The sequence below is a fragment of the Hippoglossus hippoglossus genome, chromosome 3 (genome assembly GCF_009819705.1).
Source record: "Hippoglossus hippoglossus isolate fHipHip1 chromosome 3, fHipHip1.pri, whole genome shotgun sequence".
NCBI classification, from domain to species: Eukaryota; Metazoa; Chordata; class Actinopteri; order Pleuronectiformes; family Pleuronectidae; genus Hippoglossus; species Hippoglossus hippoglossus.
In genome coordinates, this window is record NC_047153.1 from 10,625,364 (window position 1) to 10,648,209 (window position 22,846).

At 39.8% G+C, this 22,846-nt stretch overlaps 1 protein-coding gene across 3 annotated transcripts in view; it reads right to left on the reverse strand.

Annotated features, from left to right (window-relative positions):
* The window catches only part of LOC117758852 (glypican-6-like), a 124,005-nt gene extending 114,725 nt beyond the window's left edge, over positions 1–9,280 (reverse strand). For all 3 annotated transcript variants that reach the window (XM_034580862.1, XM_034580853.1, XM_034580844.1), the window contains exon 1: positions 8,543–9,280. In XM_034580862.1, the coding sequence (XP_034436753.1) occupies positions 8,543–8,708 (166 nt within the window). In that variant the 5' untranslated portion in view covers positions 8,709–9,280. The remainder of the gene's footprint in view (positions 1–8,542) is intronic.
* Positions 9,281–22,846: the final 13,566 nt, after the last annotated feature.

Sequence of the window (22,846 nt, forward strand, 5' to 3'; positions counted from 1 at the left end):
ATTTCTTCCAGTTGAATATGACAAATTTGCTGTCACACATATTTACTGATAACAGTGCGGAGGTAATTCATCTTCTGACACATTGGCAGGTGAGGTAAACTATAAACCTAATAAATGCCACCGATGCATGATGACCAACTATTTCGAACGAACGTCTCTGGCATGGCAAGAGCAGAGGGAGACGAGCAGCTCACACACTCTGAGCAGCAGGCATTGAAATAATTTACAATAGAACTGATTTGTGGATATTCCTCACTTCACCCCCCCGATGATCTGAATAACTCGCCACTGCACGGGGCCGCTGTTGTGCTGCGCCGCACTTATCAGTTATGAATGTTTTTCACTGTGCGAGAAAATGGACCTTTGAACGTCCCGTCTCCACGGCTGGATCCCGTCAGCTAACACGAGGAGGGCAGCCTGAACCGTAAATCGGCTTGGACTTCAATGTTTGATTTAGAGTTTGGGTTTAGTCGGCAGGCCAGGCAGGTTCAGTCAATATGCTAATTTATACGAGTTTAATTCTTCAGTCAATGATCGCAGAAATGGCGAGTTTGTCACCTTTGTAAACAGACTCCAGGATTGACAACACAGGAGGTTGTGATCAGCAACAGGTTGGACTAACACCCTTAATCAAAGGTTGGTCCAGTATTTTAATTTGCTTGTTAGTTATATGATCACAGGAACTGTATCATAAGATCATTTTTATAAAGTAAAAAAGTGAGATAGCAAAACCTTCCTAACTGAATAATAGAGATAGATTTGTATTTTTTACAGTCCGTTTATATTTATTCTTCACATTCAATGCTTATTCGGGGGGATCTACAAACCTTTAAGGATTTCAAGGACCCGTGGGAACCCTGGGTCGATAATCCCTCATGTTCAGATGGATTACATCCTACCCGACTACCTCCTCATATCCCCCGAGCGCCTCTCTCACCTCACAGTTATGATTTCAACACATGGTCAGTCAAGGATGCTGTCCGTGCTGATATGCTCTCTTTGACTGAGTTTGTTTATATTCCTGCTTATATTTCTATGATCTCACATTACTCTCCATACTAATCCCTGGACATATAATCACATCCGCCCTTTAACTTCTGGCCGTTATTTTCTAGTTCCTCTCGAGGCTTGAGAGGGTAGAGATCCTTAATCCCCCTTCCATTACTGGTTTAGTCCCTCAGTTGATTGAAAACTGGAAAAAGTGCAATAGCAGTCTCCTACGCTGGCCCGGGGCTTTTCACACTTCCCAGACAACACCATACATGGTACTGAGGAAGGCTTCCAGGAAGCTGCCGACCTTATGCATTTCAGGCATGAACGCCTGCCGGGGTTGACACATTCTTCAGGTCAGTACAACTGACAGACATCCTTATCGACCAAATCTGACAAAAGGTTGAAAATTACCGCTGGAAGATCGACAATCAAATTGATTTGGATGTTCCACGCACCCGATCCGTCCCGCCAAGTGAAAAAGCAAAACACTTTTTGTCATTTTCTACCCCAATAGAAATGCTTAAAGAAAAGGAAGACCCAAAATAACTTTGGGGTGGAGGCTTTCTTTTTTGTGTATCTCTAAACTGCAGCAAACACACACACACACACACACACACACACACACACACACACACACACACACACACACACACACACACACACACACACACACACAGCCGAATCTCCCTCACATCTCATTAACTCTTCTCTCTGAAGATGTATACAGGCTGGCAAGAGACTTATTTCCAATTTGGTGGTGCCCAGAGCATCTTAATGGGCTTTGGAAAAGATGCCCCACAGAATTTTTATATGGATATTTCCTGGGTTGGGCCTTTTCGAGTGGTATTCCCTAACTTTCACTCAAAGTCTCATGCCATTGCATTATGTAGTAATTAGGCATCTGGCTGTGAGCGCATTCAAAATGATTTGGCAAAGGTGCCTAACATGATAACTAAATTGAAAAACACAAATGTAGAGCAGTTTAACAGTTGATTTAGTTTTGTGCCATTGTGCACAACCCGAACAGACATCACTCCAAAAATTACGCCTCAAACATTGACTTTATGTTTTCCAATTACATATTGAATTTCCATGTAATTTTAACAAAAAAGGGTCAAATTTTATGAACAATTTTATATCATGCTGAGTGAATAAATCAAGCAACTGGAGGGCGAATTAATTAAATAAAGTTAAACTTGCATATAAATATATAAATTAAAAAATGTATTAAAAAAATCATTCTTGCAAGTAACAAAAGAATACCAATTTCTAATGTACACACACACACACACACACACACACACACACACACACACACACACACACACACACACACACTTATATATTATAGAAATTAAATCCCAATCAGATGAAGCACATCTTTGCCAGCCTCATGAGAATCCTACATTTAGGTGTTAATAAGTGTTGTGTTGTGCGGTTCAGTTTAACACCCACAGAGATGTACACGTTGAATAATCTTGAATGCTGACAACAATAATTGTGCTGTGAGCTGAGGGTTCACCAGGGTGCTCACATTCATTAAAGTACAAACAGTGAAGATCTGTGACATCTGGGTTGTGTTTAAGGGAAGTGGGGAAACTGCACACAGCCCACAACCTGCAAACAGCCAAGCACAGATCCCAGTGATCAACAGAGAGAGCCGTGGCATCAGCAATTCACATGAGGAAAAAGGATAATGTAATGCATAACAGCTAATAGCTGTTCTGTTAAGTTGCTACAGATGAACCCCAAAGGTAATTGTTATGCTTGAAAGGCAATATAAGTCTCAGGCACTGCATAAATAGGAACTGCAGCACATCAAGTGATTTTGTTTCAAAGCCATAGCAAAGAGCCGGGTCCACCCATGAGGATCCCGACTGCTCTGTGTTAGTAGATGTTGATATTAACAGCAAAGCCTCAGAGCAAGAGCTCCGTGGCAGGGCTGACTGAAACACTCAGGAGCCGTTGTGTTTATGAACAAAGGGCTGACAATCAAGCAGCATTGTGTGTGTGTGACACTATAACTAACGTCTGACACATGCACACAGGGGTGATCCTCGCAGGCAAACGGTATCGTTGGCTGACTGCATAAACCCACCAGGCAGGCGATGGTAAATTGACAACGCAGACACGGAAGCGGAGGATTCACAAGCTTAACCTGGTTTGTTGTAATGAAGCTGTCTAACAGCCACTTGTAGACATTGTTCTGACTCACCTCACATACAGTCATGTGGTTCAGTGCAACTACTCTACACAACCCACATGCTCTTTGCCATGAATCCCGGCTGTCTTCCAAGAGTTCTCTTACTGTACCAGTCAGACTTTTCTTACTAGCCTCCACTTCCTTTGTTCAAGCTGAGGCACAAAGGAGTCCTTAAGCAAAAAAGAGATAGTAGCACCCAGTGAAGTGGGCAGTATGGTTGACCTCCATCCAAGTCCGCTAACTCTGCCAATTACCTTATCTGCGTCAGAGTCAAAAAGTTATTTCAATGCCAGACAAAGAGTATGGATGATGACAGTTTGCCGTGCACAGCAGGGAGTGCCGCTGAGCACGTATTGCATCTCCTCATGGTGACACGTTATGTGACTCAGACGTGGTGGGAGACCGTGTGCCAAATGTCACTGAGAAAAACATATTGAGCAGTTAAACCTCGCATGGTAAGCACAGAAAAAATCTATCCTCCCACAACAACTTCTGAACTTAACACAGATTTAGATGAAAAAGAAAGCGAAAGGCACAAAGGAGTGATCCGGCCTCCTGGTGTCATCCTTGAAACATTAATTTTAGGTTTCTGCTCCGTTGGCTTGCCGGGTTCTTTGAGTTCTGGATATGTTTTATGACTTTGGAGCCCATGAGACCCATTCAAACGCCGCTCTGACACTTAAATAATGGATGGTCTACAAATTTTAGAAAGTCTTTTTTTTCCCATCAGCCTGGATGCTCACGTATCTGAGACTTATGGTGCTCAATGTGGTATTCCTCACGGGAGCATTCTCTGCTCAGTTTTGTTTTTGTTATGAATGCTTCCACTGGGAAACATTATTAACCATCACCATGTCAAATACGGTTTTATGCTGATGATACACAATTGTTCACATCTGTTTGGCCAAATGGTCTCGTTGCTTGTCTCACGCACATGAATGTATGGATGGGTAAACACTTTAAGAGACTAAATGAGGAGAGAACTCAAATTATTTTAATTGGACCCAAAGCACCTAGAGAAAAACTGCGCTGGAGGATTGGTGGTCTCAGAAAACAGATTAAAACACACACAGACCAGAGTGATTCTTAACTCAGCTTAAAATTTTAATTGTCACTCTAAAAATGTTGTTAAAACATCTGATTTCTTATCTCAGGAATACCTCCCGTGTCATCTTTAATTCAGAGGGATGCTGAAATGCTTGTTCACACTTTTATTAATGGCCATTTAGAGGACTGTAATTTCCCTTTTTACTGGATTACCCAAAAAGTGTATGAGAAAACTGCAGCTTCTCCAGAATCTAAAACAAGTAATTGTATCACATTAGCCCACTGACAAAGACACTGCACTGCCACCTGTATCTTCAAGAATTGCTTTTAAAGTTCTTCTATTTGTTATAAAGCTTTTAAATGATCTTAACCTTCCCTGAATCAAAGATCTTATGTTCCAGCCAGATGACTTAAGTGCTGCACAGCTTATCTTTCAAAATGTTCTGCCTGGGTCTCGTAGCAGTACCAGTGAGGCCGCCTTCTGTTGTTATGCCCCTAAACTATGGAGCACACTGCCTCTGGATATTAGAAGGTGACCTCAATATTTTTATAATATTATTCTGGTTTTTAATTGAAGTAATGATAGAGCCTTAGTCGTTTCAACCAATGGTTTTCCATTCATATTTTTGTATATGTGGTTATTTTATTGCATTGGTTTTTCAGTTTTCATATTCATTCATTTCATATTCTTTGCTTTCATTAATTTACTTGTCTTTTAACTAATTTGTATTTGACAGTTTAATGTTTTCTCTTGCTATGTAAATCACTTGAAGCTGTGTGTTCGCATGAAAGCTGCGACATACATAAAGTTGAGTCGCTGAGTAAATGTGCCTCATCAAACGGGTCTGAAAAACATGCACGAGAATTTAGAAAACAAATGAATCTGTCATAATTAGTTCAAGTCGACACAAATTACTGGCAATAACTTGTCCATTTCATTTGTTATTGCCACTCCCTTCATCTCTATCAGACATTTTCTTATGTACAAATACTTTTACACACTTTTCCATTAAGTTGAAAACTGTTTCTTCTAATCAATTGTTGTAAATACAGTTGTTTTTTATTGTTGTGTTCAGTTACACGCGGCATCTACTGCACTTCTGTCCGTCCTGCAAGAGGGATCCTCACATGTGGCTCTCTGAGGTTTCTACGTTCTTTCCCCCTGTTAAAGGTTTTTTTTTTTGTAGTTTTTCCTTACTCTTGTTGAGGGTTAAGAACAGAGGATGTCGCACCTTGTTAAGCCCTATGAGACAAATTGTGATTTGTGAATATGGGCTTTACAAATAAAATGTTATTAATTGAAAAACTGCATGAGCTTAATGTTTAAATAAAGTTAGAGAGTGGACTGGATGATTAGACGACTGTATTTCAATATTGAAAAAAACTAGCATCTGTAGAAACATATCTGTTTGTCAGCGCTTAAATAATGTAGCTCAGCCTGTCAGTAGCAGAGAGCTGTGGAAATAATTTCCTTATGCAAATGGAAGCTTAAAACCTGAAGAAGCATCTTCTACAGACGTATTAAACCTGTGTTTTGTATCTAGAGGGAAACCAATAGCATGACACAGCAACTGACGGAGGGATGAGCGGCAGTGGTGCTTGTGCAGCTTAGCACACGTTTGTATTAGCATAGCTAATTAGGCATAATTGGGCGCTTTCTACTATCACATCTCCTGAGGCCTATATATAACCTCTGTTGTATTTATGCAGAGGTTATTTGCAAACAACAAAATCCAATTACACTCAGTGTATGTGCTGTACATGAATTGTAATTAGCATTTGATCACAGCCCCAAAAACATGTTGATAAATAAGGTGACTAACAGATCAGTCATTGACTTTAACTTGCATAAGAGAAAAGTTGCGTGACTTCGAATCATAAATGCTAAAAACTCCACATTATTCAAATAAAAGTGTGTCCAAGTATTTCTTAATCATTTAGAATTTTTTTATCCAACACAATCTGAATCGTTGTTGTGGTAAATGGAGCCTGTCCAGGGCTCCAGGAGGTGGAAGCCAACAAAAAGTCTGTGGTCAAATACTGGACCACTGCTTGATTTTCATTTCGAGCTGAACTGTCAAACTAAATAAAAAAACAACTGCAAGTCCAAGATTCTGTCTCAGAAACTTGGACTAAAAACAAGCAGCTTAAAACAATCTAAAAAACTCTGAATAAATAATCCAAATATAAACCAGATGTCAAAAATTGTGAAATGAACCATGCTCATAATCCAGTACTAAATATGTTGTGCAAATGTCGAGCTCGATCAGACGACTCCACGTCACGATTACTTCCAGACAAGAATTCTGACAAGTTAAACTAATGTTTAAGGAATCTTTGGATCCGCTGTACAAAACTGCTTCACGGCCGACAAAAAAGAGGAAGGAGGGCGACACCAGATGCAACCGTGTCGGTCTGTGTACTCTGTCATGTCGGACACATAATAATAATGAAATAATCACGATAATGCAGCAGCAATGGATTACTTCCTTTAAACTTGTCTCATGTATGAGTTTGAGTGTCTGGTCTTTTTGCACGTTGCTTTTAGAATGATGTGTCGTCACTGGAGCCGAATCAGTGCAAACACAAATCTGTCTTTTCCTTTTTATTTGAAATCAGATTTTAAGACTTTGCTCCTTCGCTCCCGATGCAGACTTCACACAATCAAGGTCGGTTTGCTGTATTTGAATTGTCTGACCGGTCAACAGGGACCCTATCAATGACATTTTTCATTATTTTTTCTTATAGTTCACTCCCCAACTAGATGACACTGCATTTGAAATAGACAGGATCCCTCACTGAACAGACACTGAAACAGACTTACACACGCACATGTTCAATCAGTAAGAAAACTATCAAATTCCCATCGAACCGAAATCATGTTGGAACCGAATAAGGCGGCTCTATGATCATTACAGCCTGACACTGCCAATTACAAATACAATTTCTCTATTTTGTCTGTAAGAGGCAATAGAGGGATTAACTTCGGGGCCTCTCCGCTTCCCCTCTTCCCTCTCGTGATGCAGACTATGTTTACTGACTAATCTCCTTTTCCTGCTTTGACCACAATGTGATTACCAGACACATAAGAGATAATAAAACCATATCTCAGCTGTACCAAAGAGCATGAATTAAAACCTAAGCTGTCGCCTTGAGGAATATCGAAAAGCGGAAAGGAGAAAAAAGAAAAAAAAGAAGAAGAATCCCCACAGTAAGAGGAGTATTTGGTGCTGAGTGCATACAGCCCCCTACTGGTAAACACTGTTCACCATTTAGACAAATACAACACGACAAAGCTCCATGATCTTCTGTTGAATACGAGCAACAGGTTTTTCGCAGCCGGTTTCCAAAACCCATCCTGGTGCCAAGGTTGCAAAATTCCGTCTCTATTTGAGCAGCTCTATTTATAAATGATCTAAAATGCTGGACGTCTGCCATTAAATTATAAACCGAGGTGTCAAATATGATTGTCAGGTTGTTATTTCTGCTGTTAAATGTTTTCCCCGAGCCCATTTAACATTTTACAACCTGAGGGTGAGGGCAGGTCTTCGAGGAGAGCCAAAAACTCACATATGACGAAAAAACGGGTGAAAGGTAACAAGTGTGTTTTGCTGGTTTGGGTGGGAATAAGGTTTAAGTGCTGCCCTTATAAATGTTAAGTATTAAACATGTGAAACAAATACTTGGATGAATTTACTGATGATTAAAGATGACTGATGCTTTTGCACAAGTGTATTATTAGTTGTATGCTGACTATGGATGTTTTTATTTTTATTTATATTGTATGTAAAGCACTTTGAGCTGGATTTCTTGTATGAAAGGTGCCATACAAATGAAGTTTTTAATATTAGTAGTAAATACAGTGTTTGGTGTCTATTTAATAGAAGTGAAGGTGGGTTGCTGTGATTTACCAATAAGCAATGTAAAGAACAGGCTGGATCCCTCTGACATTTAAATAGGAAAAGTCATATTGCCCATAAATCCACCTCCCTGCATTGATCAGCGTGTCTCTGACTCATCACACAGACTTGGATCAAAGCTCAACACACATACATTAAATCCAGACCAAGTGTCTCCCTTGAAATGTGACATGCTGCAAAAACCACACTCATGGTTTAGATGATGCACAGGTTCGGATCCCACCGAGAAGAGGCTGCGAGGGTGAACAAGATGCTCAGAGGTTGCAGGGTAAGGAAGCTCATAGTTCAGACTGTGTGATAGTTGAATTTGCGTGTGTGTGTGTGTGTGTGTAGGGGAGGGGGGGAGAGAGGGCGACGATCCGCCGAGCTTCAAACCCACCTGATATCTCCTGATGAGGCACATTGACGAGGCTGAAGCCTTTGGCGTTGTAAGCTTGTCTCACCTCGCTACAGCTCCGCGCTTTGCTCTCGCCGGCACATGACAGGGACAGCAGCAGCATCGGCAGAGTACATAAGGCGACTTGCAGTTTCCACATCGCACACATCGGAGGAGGAATCCTCGATGGTGTTGCTCCGTCAGAATGAAAAAAGAAGAAGAAGAAGAAGAAATCCAGATGTGCGACGGGGAAGGCGCGATGTCAGATGTTCATTTAAAAAAACAAACAAATGAAAGATAATAATCACTCCTCACTTTGCGTCCTGGTGCGTCCACCTCATCGTAAAAAAAGCTTCGTATGTTCCCCTTAGAAATTAAAAAAGAAAAAAGAAAAACACAAACACACAGAGAGCGCAGGGAGTCCGCCTGCCCTCAGTCCGCCTGGAGAAATCCGCGAGAGGAGCGCAGACGCTACCTGGTGCTCCCTGTGCCAACAACTTCTCCCGCACACACACACACGCGCCCACAGTCAGACAGAGAGGGGGAGAGAGAGAGAGAGAGAGAGAGGGAGAGAGAGAGGAGCCCCGTGTGCTGGTGTCGGTGTGTGTGAGGGAAGAGAGACGCAGCGGAGACACGATGCTCGGAGACGGAGGGCAGAGCAAAACACGGAGTGGAGTGGCTGCGACTTCGGCGGCGCACATCACATCCAGGGGCGCGCACTGTCCTCCGCCTTTATGCATCCCTGCTAATGCGCACAGCCGCACACGTGCTGGGGGCGCGCGGGGAGGGTGTGTGTGTGTGTGTGGGGGGGGGACTCCAGACCGCAGGAACGACGACCACACGCACACACACACACACACACACACCATTCAGTGTCCTCAGTTAATAGTAACCTATGGAATCATATAATGTTGATCATCGAATTATTGATCCTTCTTTTTTCATGTCTTTGATTTTATTGTAAAGCACTTTCAGCTGCATTTTGGGTATAAAAGGTGCAGTATAAAAGTAACATATTATTTTTAAAACTTCAATTTACGCTGCCTCACACGTGCTACTCCAGCAATACACTGAAAAAAGATAATTGTTGGACCAACTTAAAAAAATGACTTTGATTAGTATTGCACGAATAAAATTGTTGGTTTTTTTCATTTTAGGTTAGCAATTTAGTAGATATAATTTATTAACTTTAAATTGAACAAAACGTAATTCATTCAACTAGTGTCGACTTTGATTTCTTAGATTTTTGGGTAAGCCAGGCCTGACAGACATAAACAGGACGTGTTTACTTGACTGACTGATTTTTTGCTCCTGATAGAAAGTTGTGGTTTTAAACTCTTCTTTATCAGCCGAGAATGACAAACAGCCAAACATTTTACAAATCTGAGGTAGATCAGTAATATCTGACAGATCAATGATGCGTCTCCACGTCCTCCCACAAGCCTGAAGGGAAGCCGAAATATCACAGATATATACGAATGCTGCCATCTTGTGCATTTGGAGCCAGAGTCTGTGGGGTAGTGATTGGTCGATGCAGCCCCTAAGGTCCCTCCCCACAATACACACGATCGGTCATATCTCAGGTCAGTTATGTGTTTTACCTCCTCACTGTGCTTGCAGAATTATATTGATATAAATTGGACTTATTATATAGCGATAATTATTGATATTGTTGAATCGCACAGCCCCAGTGTGAAGTAATCCTCTCCTCCTATTAGACACCCTTTTTGCCTAATGTTAAATTACAGCCTTTTATAGTATTTCCCTAGAGCAGAGGGGTTTATATTTATAGTCCTATATTAATGGAGATGATTTTACCTCATTTTACTTCACAAGCCACAAATAGCCAAATGCATCACCATCAGTATTTCAGCGCACAACAGTCTCATCACACGGCAAAATCTGAGTTTCATTTACAGCGAGAAAAGAGAGAGAACTTTGTTTGAAGAAGAAGGAAAAGTTTTCTTGTTATAATGAAGAAAATCTCGCAGAAAAAGTATCTCGTTATAACATGAAAGATTTTCTCAGGAGAGAATAAAAGTAGACTACATTGCACATGATCCTGTACAAACACTCCCACTGTGTGTTTCTGTGGTTTGTGGGAGCTACAGCTGGCTTGTTAAAATCAACTTGAAAAAGACACTGTAAAAGTGCAATTAAGCCGATAATTCAGGGTTGTGGAATTTTGAGGGAAAAGTCAGAAAAGCAGTGTTGGCGTTGCTGGGCTAAAGACATGGATAAGCATGGAAATTGTGTGGAAATAACACTTTAATGCTTTTAGGGTTAATACATAATGAATATTCATCCAGCTAAGCAAAGTGGAATTCTCATTAGTTCAGTTGTGGACACTTGGGGAATGATGCTGAGAACGAATGTGGCAATGTGACAGTAATTCATGATGTTTCATTAGACCTTCAGCAAAACACTTGAACAACACAAAATTAAAGCCAAATTATCCCCCCCACCCCCGCAGCTGCGATCAGGGGGAGGAGCCGAACTCCCATCGATACACACAATCAACCAAATCAGTCAGTCTCAGACGAACACTTGAACATACAACAGTGAGATAAGAACGACCTCAAATGAAAGGAACCATCTTTGAGAAAAATAGATTTGACGTGTACTTTGAGTTTAGTCCGTGTCTCATCCACTAACATGGAAGAGGCTGGTTTTATAACCTTTACTGCAGCCAGCCACCAGTGGTGATCAAGATGGTTTGGCTTCACTTTCGGGGAGCAGTCATATTCTTAAATAAAGTCAATGTGCACGACTGAGCAATGGTCAATGGCTTTAACTACCAGAATAAGGCCCGTCCATTTCTAGAACTGTAGATCAGTTCAACAGACTTAAAAAGTTGTTAAAAATCTGTGCTCTGTTGCGCTATTTGTTGAAGAAATGTTCGATATATCTAGGACCTTTTACAGAGTTTTGCGTGTTTGCTACAGTGACAGCACTTCTGCTCACTACCTCTAACACTTCTGCATACAAAGTGTTACTGTTGCCTAAAACTAACCACAGAAAGTGCTGTGAATGCAAAGCCCCATCTTTGATGTGACACTCCTGCACTTCCTGTGACCTCCATCCACCCCCAGCTGTGTCGCACTGACTTCGCCGCGGTTCAAAAATAGTTCACGGCCCATAAACAGTGTTCATGAAATCATTAATTAAATATGATAACAGAAATAATAAGCAATCCAGCCAGTGACCAAATAATCTTGAGGACTTTAACTAAGACTTTTAGGGGACAGGATTGGCGACTCTACACAAGGACATAGAGGGGTAAACCAAACAAACCAGACCTATGACCTACATGACCACAACAAAGACATTTTACTGAGAGGAACTATCACACACTGACACACAGGTTTGGGTTCAGTAACTTAATACTTTCATTTAGCTGCAGTTAAAATCTGAGGGTACAAATACAGCATAATGTAGGTGTGTCGTGCTACCAACCAAACAAGGAACATACATTTTACTCATTTCACACCAGTCTTAAAAAAACAAATATATAAAACATGTAACTGCTGCCAAAGACAGACACCGAGACACCTCCACCATATGCTGCCAAACAGTGAACGGCATGTTAGCTAGGCTTCTTCCAAACACTGACAAAAAAACAAAACAGATCTCAGGTGTGTTTCTCAAGTGAGAATAATTATCTGAGTCAGTGTGGAGAATTTACTGTGGTGAATCTAGATGAGTCAAATTTGCACATTCTCCTAATATGCTGCAATATTTATGTCACTGTCATTAACAGGTTTTTAAATGTCACATTACAGGAACTATTTCTGAAAAATATGAGGGGCTGTCTTTTTTTCTGTCTGTGTTTCTGTTGCTGCTCTGCGTCTCTTCCTGCTTCGCTCTTACTTTCTTGTGTCTGGTTGTTTTACATCTTCCTGTTGCTGCATCTCTCGGTTGGTGCTGTGCTTGAGAATTCATGTGATGCTGTTGGTGGTGTTGACGCCAGTCTGGGGGGTTTTTTTCCAGGTAAAGCAGAGCAACAGAAGCAGTTTTTTTAGAAGGTGAAATATTTTTGTTGGATTATTAAATAAAAAAACAAGTTTAAAAGAAAGTAGATTTAGAAGTTGATAATGTTAATAATAATCTAAGAGCTTATTAATCAGTAATGCTGAGTTTTCCTCATACTCATACTATATAAAGACTATCATTTGTGACTGCAGTGTCTTTTGTGAAGATATATGGAGTTTATTGATATAAAATAATAACAAAAGACATGTATGGGCCTAAATCATATGAAGGAAATTTGTGAAATCTGTGCGAGATCCTGACGTTATATCTTAGTCCTGCGGAAGAAGACAGACGCGGCCATTTATGGGATCTAAATGAAATAGAAAATGAAATTAATTTTGCTTAATATTATTCTTTTCCTACAAAGACTTTATTGAATGAGATTAAGAGGGAAATCTGTTTTTGTACAGGGAGGATTGTGAGGAGCAGCAGTGACTGAATATGAAACATGTGGTGACTACTTAAAGGGATGAGGAACTTTTTTCTTCTCTTTTGAACAAATGTGACTGAAGTAATTTCTCAATTTTCTCAGTTTGGGAAGATTTACTGTTCCTGCTCTCTAATTTTGTCCTGTGTTATTTTTATTTTATGTAACTAATATTGACAAATTAACAACTTTAATTAAATATATCTGCATCAATTGATAATCTTTTACCTGAATGTGCACATCACAACTGTTGTACTTGAAAACTTGTCATGGGCGATGTGAGTTTGCATTATTTGAGAGTTTTATACATAAAATAAACAAAACTTATATTTCAGCAAACTGACATCATTAAAACATATATGACACATAACTATTTGAACTTCTGATTCGCAATGTACACATTAATTTACAGACATCCACACTGGGACACAGTGATTCTGAAGAAAACTAAAAAACATTATGATCATATTAATTTGTGATGTCTTTGTGGAATTCAAAATGGACCTAGGAGATAATGACATCCTCAGAAAGTGTAAATTACACTGAACCTAATCTTATTCTTTTCTATTTAGGAAGGCGATGCCAGTCAGGCATGGAAGTCTGAGATATAATGTGTTTTCCCCATCAACCGCTGCTTCCATCTGCACAGCATTGTAACAGCCCAACTCGGCTAATAAGCCCCTGCTAATAAGGCGGAGAGATGATGAGAAGGTGATCCTGGTAGTGGATCGATAGCTCACCACAAGGAGTCAGCACAGGGTCCAGCGTGACTCATACTCAGTGCGCCACAGGGGAAACTTAGCTTTCACTTCCCAGGCCCACTGCTTCAAAAAGACAATGTTATAATCGTCAGAAATTTGACTTTGCCTTTTTTCATTGAGAAAAAAATGTTCCAACGTTTTATTTTGACTTTGAATCCGCAGCAAGAGAGACGGATTGACCTAAAGATAGATCCACCAATCAATCAGAATCAATAGATAGAGGATCTGCATACAAGGCAACAAGGATACTAGCGGCTGACCGACGCCATCACAGCATACTGTAGATGGATGGATGGATGAATGGATGAATAAAGACATCTCATTGAAGCATATCACAGGACAATAACCCATATTATTATTTCCTTTAAAATAATAAAGGCCAAAGAATAAAGGGGTAGACACACACCCACCACTGTTGTTATTGTCCCTCTTCAATATAATCTGTAGACATTTCTTACTAAACTGCTGATTTGCATGTTAAAAACAAAACAGGTTGCATTAAAGTAAAAAGCACAGCTCAGCAACTGTATTGTTTTTGAGGAAACAAGCAACATTCTTGTGAACCAGTATTTGTTGAATCGGTAGATAAGCAGATATGGTGCTAATTAAGTTTTACTTACAGTTTAAATCGCTGCAGGCTTTAAAAAGTGTGGCGTGCAATGTCATGTTTGTACGTGAGATACTCTGTAAGCAGACGAGGAATAAGGTCACTTTGTTCACATTAGCACAGCAAGCAAGGGCATGAATTATTAATCACATATTTATAATTCATGGATGTTTAAGACAAATATGTGCAATTACTGTAAAGAGGTAAAAGTCTCTTCTGAGATAGAAGACCCTTGAATTTTTGATTCCCGCACTAAAATCAAAAAATATCCAAGCAAACAACGGGAGGGAGAGCTGAGAATACACAAAGGGCGTTTTCTTTGCTTTCATTAGGCAAAAACTTTACTGTCAAACACGTCGCAAACACATTTGTTACCGTTTGAGAGTAGCACCACACCACTTAAAAACGGGGGCTGCAATTTCGTGGTCTCACTCATTATGTTCATGTGTGCGCATATTTGCATGTTTCCAGCCAGAGAGAAAATCCAGTGTTATAACCATGAAATATCTTGTGTTTTGAGAATATAAATCACCACATATCCATCTATTTTACGTCACTTCTACGAGAACATGTTTGGCAGAAGCAGAATGAACAGCAGAGCCTCAGCGTCTGTTTCCCCAGCCATGTCCTCCAGCTTCTCGTAGGTGATATCACTATTCCCAGACCCTGCAATCCCAGATATAAAATACCTCTGGTGTGTCCCAGGGCCTCCTCCCTGTTCAATATGCCTGGAATATCTCCACATGGAGGAGACACTGAGACATCCTCTAATCATACGCCCAAATCATCTTCACAGGATGTTCTGAAATGGATGGAGCAACAGTTCAGGCTCCTCATCTAATCAGCTGGACCCAAACAAGATGCCAAGAGGATCTTATCTGTTTTAGCCATTACCCAACTTTGAAAATCCACTCTGACAGAAAGCCAGAGAGAATTTAAAAAGGAAACTTCTTCATTCATTGAAAAAGCCATTCAGCTGTTGGAGGGGTATTTCGCATCATGGTGTCTCGCAGTAAAATGAAAAATGTTCTAGTGATGTAGGGATCTCAGTTGGGGGTCAATAGGGTCCCTGCACATACAGCAACAATCTTACAATTCATTCTGCACTAAAGTCTGAGAAAATTGTACATTGAATTGAATATTGACCTGTAGTGCTACAAGGTGAAAGACAGGTCATACCACTAATTTACCATCTGAAGCAGAAATGACAGAAATAGTGTTTTCTTTATACGGTGAAATATATCGATATCGACTGATATAAAAAAAAAAGGTTTGTGATATGATTTTTTTCCATATTACCCAGCCCTAACTATAATACAGTGTTTCTATGGTCAAAGGGTTTTTGAATGAAATAAAACTTTTTTCCATTTCATTCCAAAAAAACTGCATTTACAATGTTGTGCAGCCAATGCATTGCACACAATTGTATCTTGTATTGCAGCTGGTTTCATATTGAAAACATCTGCTCTTAACTTTCTGACACTGTCTCAATGTTACATTTAAAAACATTAATTTGATTTATCAGTTCATATAAACCAGACTCATCTTAGCAGTGGCTATTTACCGAAGCGGTTGAATACTGAAGAATGAAAAGTGATCCAAAGAGAATCAAATGCATTCCAAGAAGTCTCCACTGGATAATGATTTCAGATGTGAAGACACACAATCAATAAACTGCATGCTGGCTCAAATGTTAAATCACAGTATGCCCAGTCCTTAATCATTTTCACACATCATGGAAAAGGTCATGTCAGAGCGGCGTCGATCTGTTGCTGACAGGCATTATTTAGATTAAACAAGCAGACCTGCATCACCTATCATTTCAACAAATTTCTTTGGATTATGCTTCATGTTTGAAAGCGCCAGACATATGAAGTGAACCACAATCAATAACGTCAGCAGCCGCAGCAGAAATATTAAGTATTCACAAGGAAGTAGCTAATAAGAATGTTCTCCAATGCAAAGTGATGTTTTCCCTGCATAAACGTCGTATTTGCATTTGGATTCAAATCAAACGTGCCAGGTTAACATGCCGTGATGTTAGTGCAAGTTTGTTTCCTCTGATCCTTAACAGTACACTCCGTTTTCTCTGATATCCATTTAAGCCTCGGTAATTTATTCAAATTATTGCAGTGTGATCCATTTTTATGTTTCATACATAATTCAAAATAGTTTCAGGTGGTTGTTTTCCTGGGATGGAAACTGTTTGGAGCTAATTAATGATGTCCTGAGGCTTAGTAATTAGGGATCTGAATCTTACTGTAAATAGGGTGTGACAACTTACAGGGAGTGTGGCTCAGGATGAAGAGTAATGATCATTACATCCAAGTTCATTCAATATTTCAACTCATGATCTGTTTTCCAAGACTTTAGATATTTCACAGGACTTGATAATCACAACTGGAGCAAACTTTACGCTGCACGGTATGGTGGGAATTTTGTTATAACATAATGATAGGAGGCCCTCCAGGATCACAGCCTGGTCGGGAGCATAAGATGCCGGGAGATGCTTCTCGGCTCATTTTCACTGGTCAGGACTTTACTTTCTCCAAGTTGCCTTCTTGGGTATTGGGTAACAAAGCCAACTAACTAGTCAGCATGTGTTGTGGGGGAAGACAATGAACCCTAAATCACTCCTGGTGGCTGTGATGGCAGTTTTAGAATGATGTGTGATAGAAAAAGTGCGGTGTATAGATGGCCTGTATGAATGCGACTTGTACGTTAAATTGCTTTAAGAGGTCAAAAAGAGTAGAAAAGAGCTGTGTATACGACACAACAAATGGATGTAAAGAAACCTTGTATTGAAGTAAAAATAAGGCTGCAAACAACCCATATTGCTACACAACTAAAATTCATCTTTTATGTTGGTATTTATATATTTGTGCCCTGACAGTGCAGCATCTTTTTTTTTTTTTTTACAATTTACACACACATACTCTCAGTCTATAAATATGTATTTTTAAAAACTAATATGAAAAACAAAAGATCAGTATTCCGTTTATCAGGCAACAACGCAGCACACAGGCTGTTGCTACATACAGAGCTGAACAAAATCTTTACGGCAGACGAACAGTAAGGTTAATCACGTTAAGTGGCTGTCTCACAAGATGTCAGCGGTGATGTGATTTGATTATTAATGGCATATCAAAGGTCAGTTTTCCATAATACATTATTGATGTGGTCAGTGTATGACTGTCTTCCCATAAAAAAAAAATAACAAGCCAACATAGGTCATGTGTGCAAGTAGGTTTTTGTAGTTGTGTTTTATATTCAGTGGCCAAAGTAATAACGACAGGACCAAGGTAGGAAGTCAGTTGACGTAGCACAAAAAGAAACATCTTAGTAGAGGGTTGGGGTAGATGAAGAAGTCCACACAACCCAGGACTAACACAAAGGAGGCCGCCGTTAGTTTCCTTTATGAGACAGGCAGTCAATATTGTTTCTTTTATTCATGACGCCTCCACAAACTTAACTACAGGTTTATTATTGTTACCATGACCACAAAGGACCAGTGCACATTCAGCTGGTGGGCTCCTGTGGACCTGATGTGGACCTGGGAAATGTTGATGTTGTTGATGTATGAAATTATGTTGGAATTGAATTGAATTTAGCAGTTTTGATCATTATTGAAAGCACAGCCTTACTGTTAAAACTACATTCCCAACCTAGATGATAACTTTTATCTGTATACGTATGGCATGCTGTCAAATATGCAGCCAACAGGCAGTTAATGACCTTATACATACTAATGTAAAACCTATGTTTATCCCTGAGAGATCTTCAGTACAAGGCTACTGTCGAGCTACTATTACCATGGTAACCACTTAGAAGATAAAAACAGTCCATCAGAGACACTTATCTGACATTCAAGGTGCAAATGTTGCTTGTAAATGTTTAACAAAGAAAAAAGTGGCTAAAATATATATTGATCGGAATAGATTATATTGTAGTTTCTCTCTGTTGAATTTAGTTTCAATACTTTGATGCCAATATCAGATAAGATGGATAATTATACTTCTAAAAAGTCCAGTGTAAGATTTAGGTGAAAGGGATCCTGGGGTGGAAATTGAATTTAAAATAATCCGGGAAATGTTTTCACTAGTGTGTTTCATCTAAATTGTACACTTTGCTGTTTTCTTTACCCTAGAATAGGCCCTTTATATTTAAATACTTTATATTTACATCAGGACTGGGTCCTCTCTACGGAGGCCGCCATGTTTTTTTACAGTAGCCCAGATTAGACAAACTAAACACCTTTTGAGTTTTTGTGACAACTGAAGGCGACCACAGGTTCTCCTTCATGCTTGGAAGGGGAGGGTGAGGTGACGGGTATTCAGCGGCAACATGAAACCTCACCACTACATGTCACTAAATCCTACACACTGAACCTTTAAAGGACAGGTTAGGATTATTTAATTCACATGGCATATCTATAATGAAAGAGCTGCTGTTTGCTGTAATCATTCCTCCCACCTATGCTGGCTCTGAAGCCTTAACTGCATTAGACTGACTATGCTCTAAGAAAAAAGGGGGTCAAATCCATGGTCCCTATTTCATGCAAAGATGCACTCAACAGTTCAGCCAAGGCTTTTGAGAGACTTCGGCAGCCAGTTAATGAATTGAAAGGGGTTATCTTTATCCTGACAGATGTGTTGGTGTCTTGTTTGTGTTTTTTTTCCTGGAATCACACCTACATGCAGCTACCAGAAATTATCCCTCCGGCTCAGTTTAGCAAGGAAACACTGTCCGGAGAAACATAAAAGGAGCATTTCCAACAGCGAACTATCCTGAACCAATGTGTTAGCACCATAAAAGGCTCAGCCAAAAGGGTAAGGCTTCTGCACTGCAGTTTGGTTGATAAGATCTTCAACGAGAAGCAGGGCATATGTTCACATTACCACTGTGCCATGAGATAATCAAATAACTGGGTTATAATAAGAAATCAATTCTGCTCTATTGTGCTGCTTCAGTCTGTTGGTTTTGATCTTGTATGAAGCAACAATTTAATACCTTGATGCATCTCTTTGTACCTCAAGGGCTACAAGTAGCTGCCAAAGCCATTTTAATATATATATTTGACCTGCACACTTAATAATATTAGGTAGTATGTGTTTAAAGAGATGAGTCTCCATAGCTTAGACCTACATCTTGAACTGTGAATAGAAAGTGGTGACCTGGGACTATATCCATGAAGGTTCCTTATACAAAGACCTGCTACTTCTGTTGAGATTTCAAGGAATTTCTTAGAATTATGACATTTTCTAAGAATGTCTAAGAAACTTGTGGTAAAGATAAAGGTTTCTCATAAAGCACCTTGCACTTAAGAGAGGTGAAGAACTGTTAGACATTGGGAGGAGGACTTTATGGAGTTTCTTTAAAAGACATGAACAATGGCGTAAGAGCCTTTTAACGCACAGTCCTCACTGGTGCACACAACCAGAGGGAAAGAGGCTTTTATCAGCTTGCCTATGTTCATCCATTGGCCTCTTGCCTTGGAGAGTAACACTGGGACCGAGCAGTAAACACTGTTCATCTGTTTATTTTGGTTGCTTTACTTGCTTTCAAAGCTGTTTGCTTGCTTGATGGTACATGTTAGATTTACAAGCCATACACCATCGCTTTAATGTATAATGTATAATTACACTATTCCTACATAGAGACTGAATTGTATGTATGACAATAATCAATTTCTGACCATTCTATGCCCATTATCACCAAGACATTTCTTTTTTGTAATCAAATAATCTCACTTTTTAAATTAATATGTCAGCCAACAGTGTCAACCAAATTTCCTTGTTAAAAATATTGGTCCGAAAATGTTCCTTAATCACCTTCGGGGCTTTCTGAGATTGTTTGTGAATATGGTCCCAAATCATTTAGTGCAGTCACCTTCCATTCAGTCAAAGCAATAACAACTACATGGTCAACATGTGGCAAAACCAACGGTGAACAAGACAACAGTTTCTCTTTTGCAGACTTTCCAGTGTAGATGCCAGGTCAGGAAATTTATTTGCTTCTCAACTGAGGTAGAGATAAGTAGGTCTAACGGCACACCTCCTGCCTCAAGGTGAAAAGTACTATTTTATAGATTTCAATCAGAGATAGCTGTGTTTTATCTTGATCGAGAGGTTTGGGTTTGTAATTTTAAAAAAGATAAATAAAAACAAGATTTTATTCAGGTGCGACAGTTTTCTCATTTTCACAAAACCAGTCAAGTCAGCAGATTAGATTTATCACACACACACACACACACATTTGTACTTCTATCTTAGTGAGGACACTCATTGGCATAATGCATTCCCTAGCCCCTTACCCTAACCCTAACCCTTAACCTAACCTAAACCTAATTCTAACCCTAACCTGTGGACCGGCCAAAAGGTCCTCACTTTCCCAAAATGTCCTCACTCCGTAGGTTGTAGTATCAAACTGGTCCTCACAAATATAGCTGTACAAGAGCACACACACACACACACACACACACACACACACACACACACGCACACGCACACACACAGTAGTACTCAATAGGAGTATCTAAGCCCGTGACCTTTACCTCCAAAGCAGCATTAAAATTCATAGGCCATGTAACAGAGGCTCTAATGTTTCATAATTTACACATAGCTTTCCACAAAACAAATTGTATACTGTGCATGAATCTTAGGTGGCTATAATCAATGTTGTTGTTTTTTAAATTAATAAATCATGATAAACACATAAACCTGCAGAGAATCATCCAGCTCTTCACTTCAGCCCTAAAGACCCTCATAACCACTTCCAGCTCACCGTTTGGTTTTGTGGCTGTTCACTTCAGACCTCTGTATGTTTCACACCTCTTTCGCCAACCACATCGGAATAAACAGCTTTTTTCAGCAACAAAAAACGTATCTGAACAATGATTGCACGCTCCCTCTCGAGCACCAACGGCAGAAAGACAAAGTTAGCAACTAGCTAGTGAGCACGGTGAAGCATTCATCCATACATTACATTTTTAATACATCTTCATGCACTGTCCTCAGACTGCCAGACTAGCTGGAGAACCCAAAGAAAACCCATGGAGACACGGGTAGAACATGCAAACTCCACACAGAAAGACCTGAGCCGAATCTTCCCTGTCAGGGTAAACCACTGCCGCACCGTGAGGCAGCTAATGAGAAAGATATTTCACATATGTTTGGTGGAGACCAACAACAGAGCTAAAATAGAATGACTATTAAATCTATATTCACTAGGGGGCCAAAAGTTTATCATAATTTCATTCAGTGTCTGTTTTGAGGTACAGATAAGCAACTGTTAGCTATGGCATCAAATTCACTATATCAATTTCATAAGTTGATAATATGTCAAAGTGGTGTTTAAATCTGCTTTCTGCTGCCCAAAGTGGCAAAAATAATCCAATAACGTTAAATATGTCCAAGGCAGAATCAAAAAATGTTTTCACTGACCATAAAAGTATGTTGATCAAGGAAAAATCATGTTGACCTTTCAAATTTAAATGTGTCTATTTTGTGGTTTAAAAAATCCACTCCGTCTATTTTGGTTTTGTCCTTCTCGTGTCATTTAATGTGATAAGTACTGCAGTTGCGCCAATTTATGTTATTAGCCATTGTTATCCAGCTGTGTATATACACTTTATACAAACATACATGAATAAAGATGAAGATGAATTTATTGGCACCAAAACGGCAGCGTTTATGGACTCACCTCGGGTGTATTCTGATGTAGTGTAAACGTACGTTAATGCTTCGGAGCATAACTGCAGTTATTCATCACACAATGATTTTCTGTCTGTACATTTATTTGTGTCTTTTAATAATGGATGAAGGGAAATGTGTCAAGTTGAGATATGGTCCTGGGTGCTGACGCTTTACTGAGATCCTGAGTTAAGTCATTGAAGGCTGCTAAATCTACTTTTTGTGCACAACCCACTTTGTCCTGGAGTTGCGGGACCAGATGCACGGCCCGCTGCAAGATGCATTTCATATTTATCACGTCAACACAAGTGATGGATTTGATGTCCCTGCTCATTAATGACACGCTTGAGGGTGACTGATCAAAATTACAAAGTCAGAATTGAGTGATAACTTGGTAAATTGCAAGATCTCCATGGAAATGAATGGATTAAGTGTTAAAGGTTCTTTTGGGACGCCGCACCACCAGGTTTGAGGGTGTCTGATGGAGGCAAAATGTCTCCAAAAGCAACACAGTCACATCCCAGATGTCTTCAAAGAGAGTTCTCACGTTGGGGAAACAGTTTGGAACGGTGTGAGGCAACGTCTGGTAACAGCTTGCCTGGGGAATCAAGTCCTTTTAATACATCACCCTCTGTTGATTTGGTCTGGGCTTTTTTTTTAATAAGAGAATGTGCCAGGTTCAGTTGATCCTTTGGCTTTTTATTTGTTTCCCAGAATGCCTCAATTCTCTCTCCACTCAGGTCAAATCTCCTGGGGACTTCAGACTGGACCAACTCCAGACCTTCATAT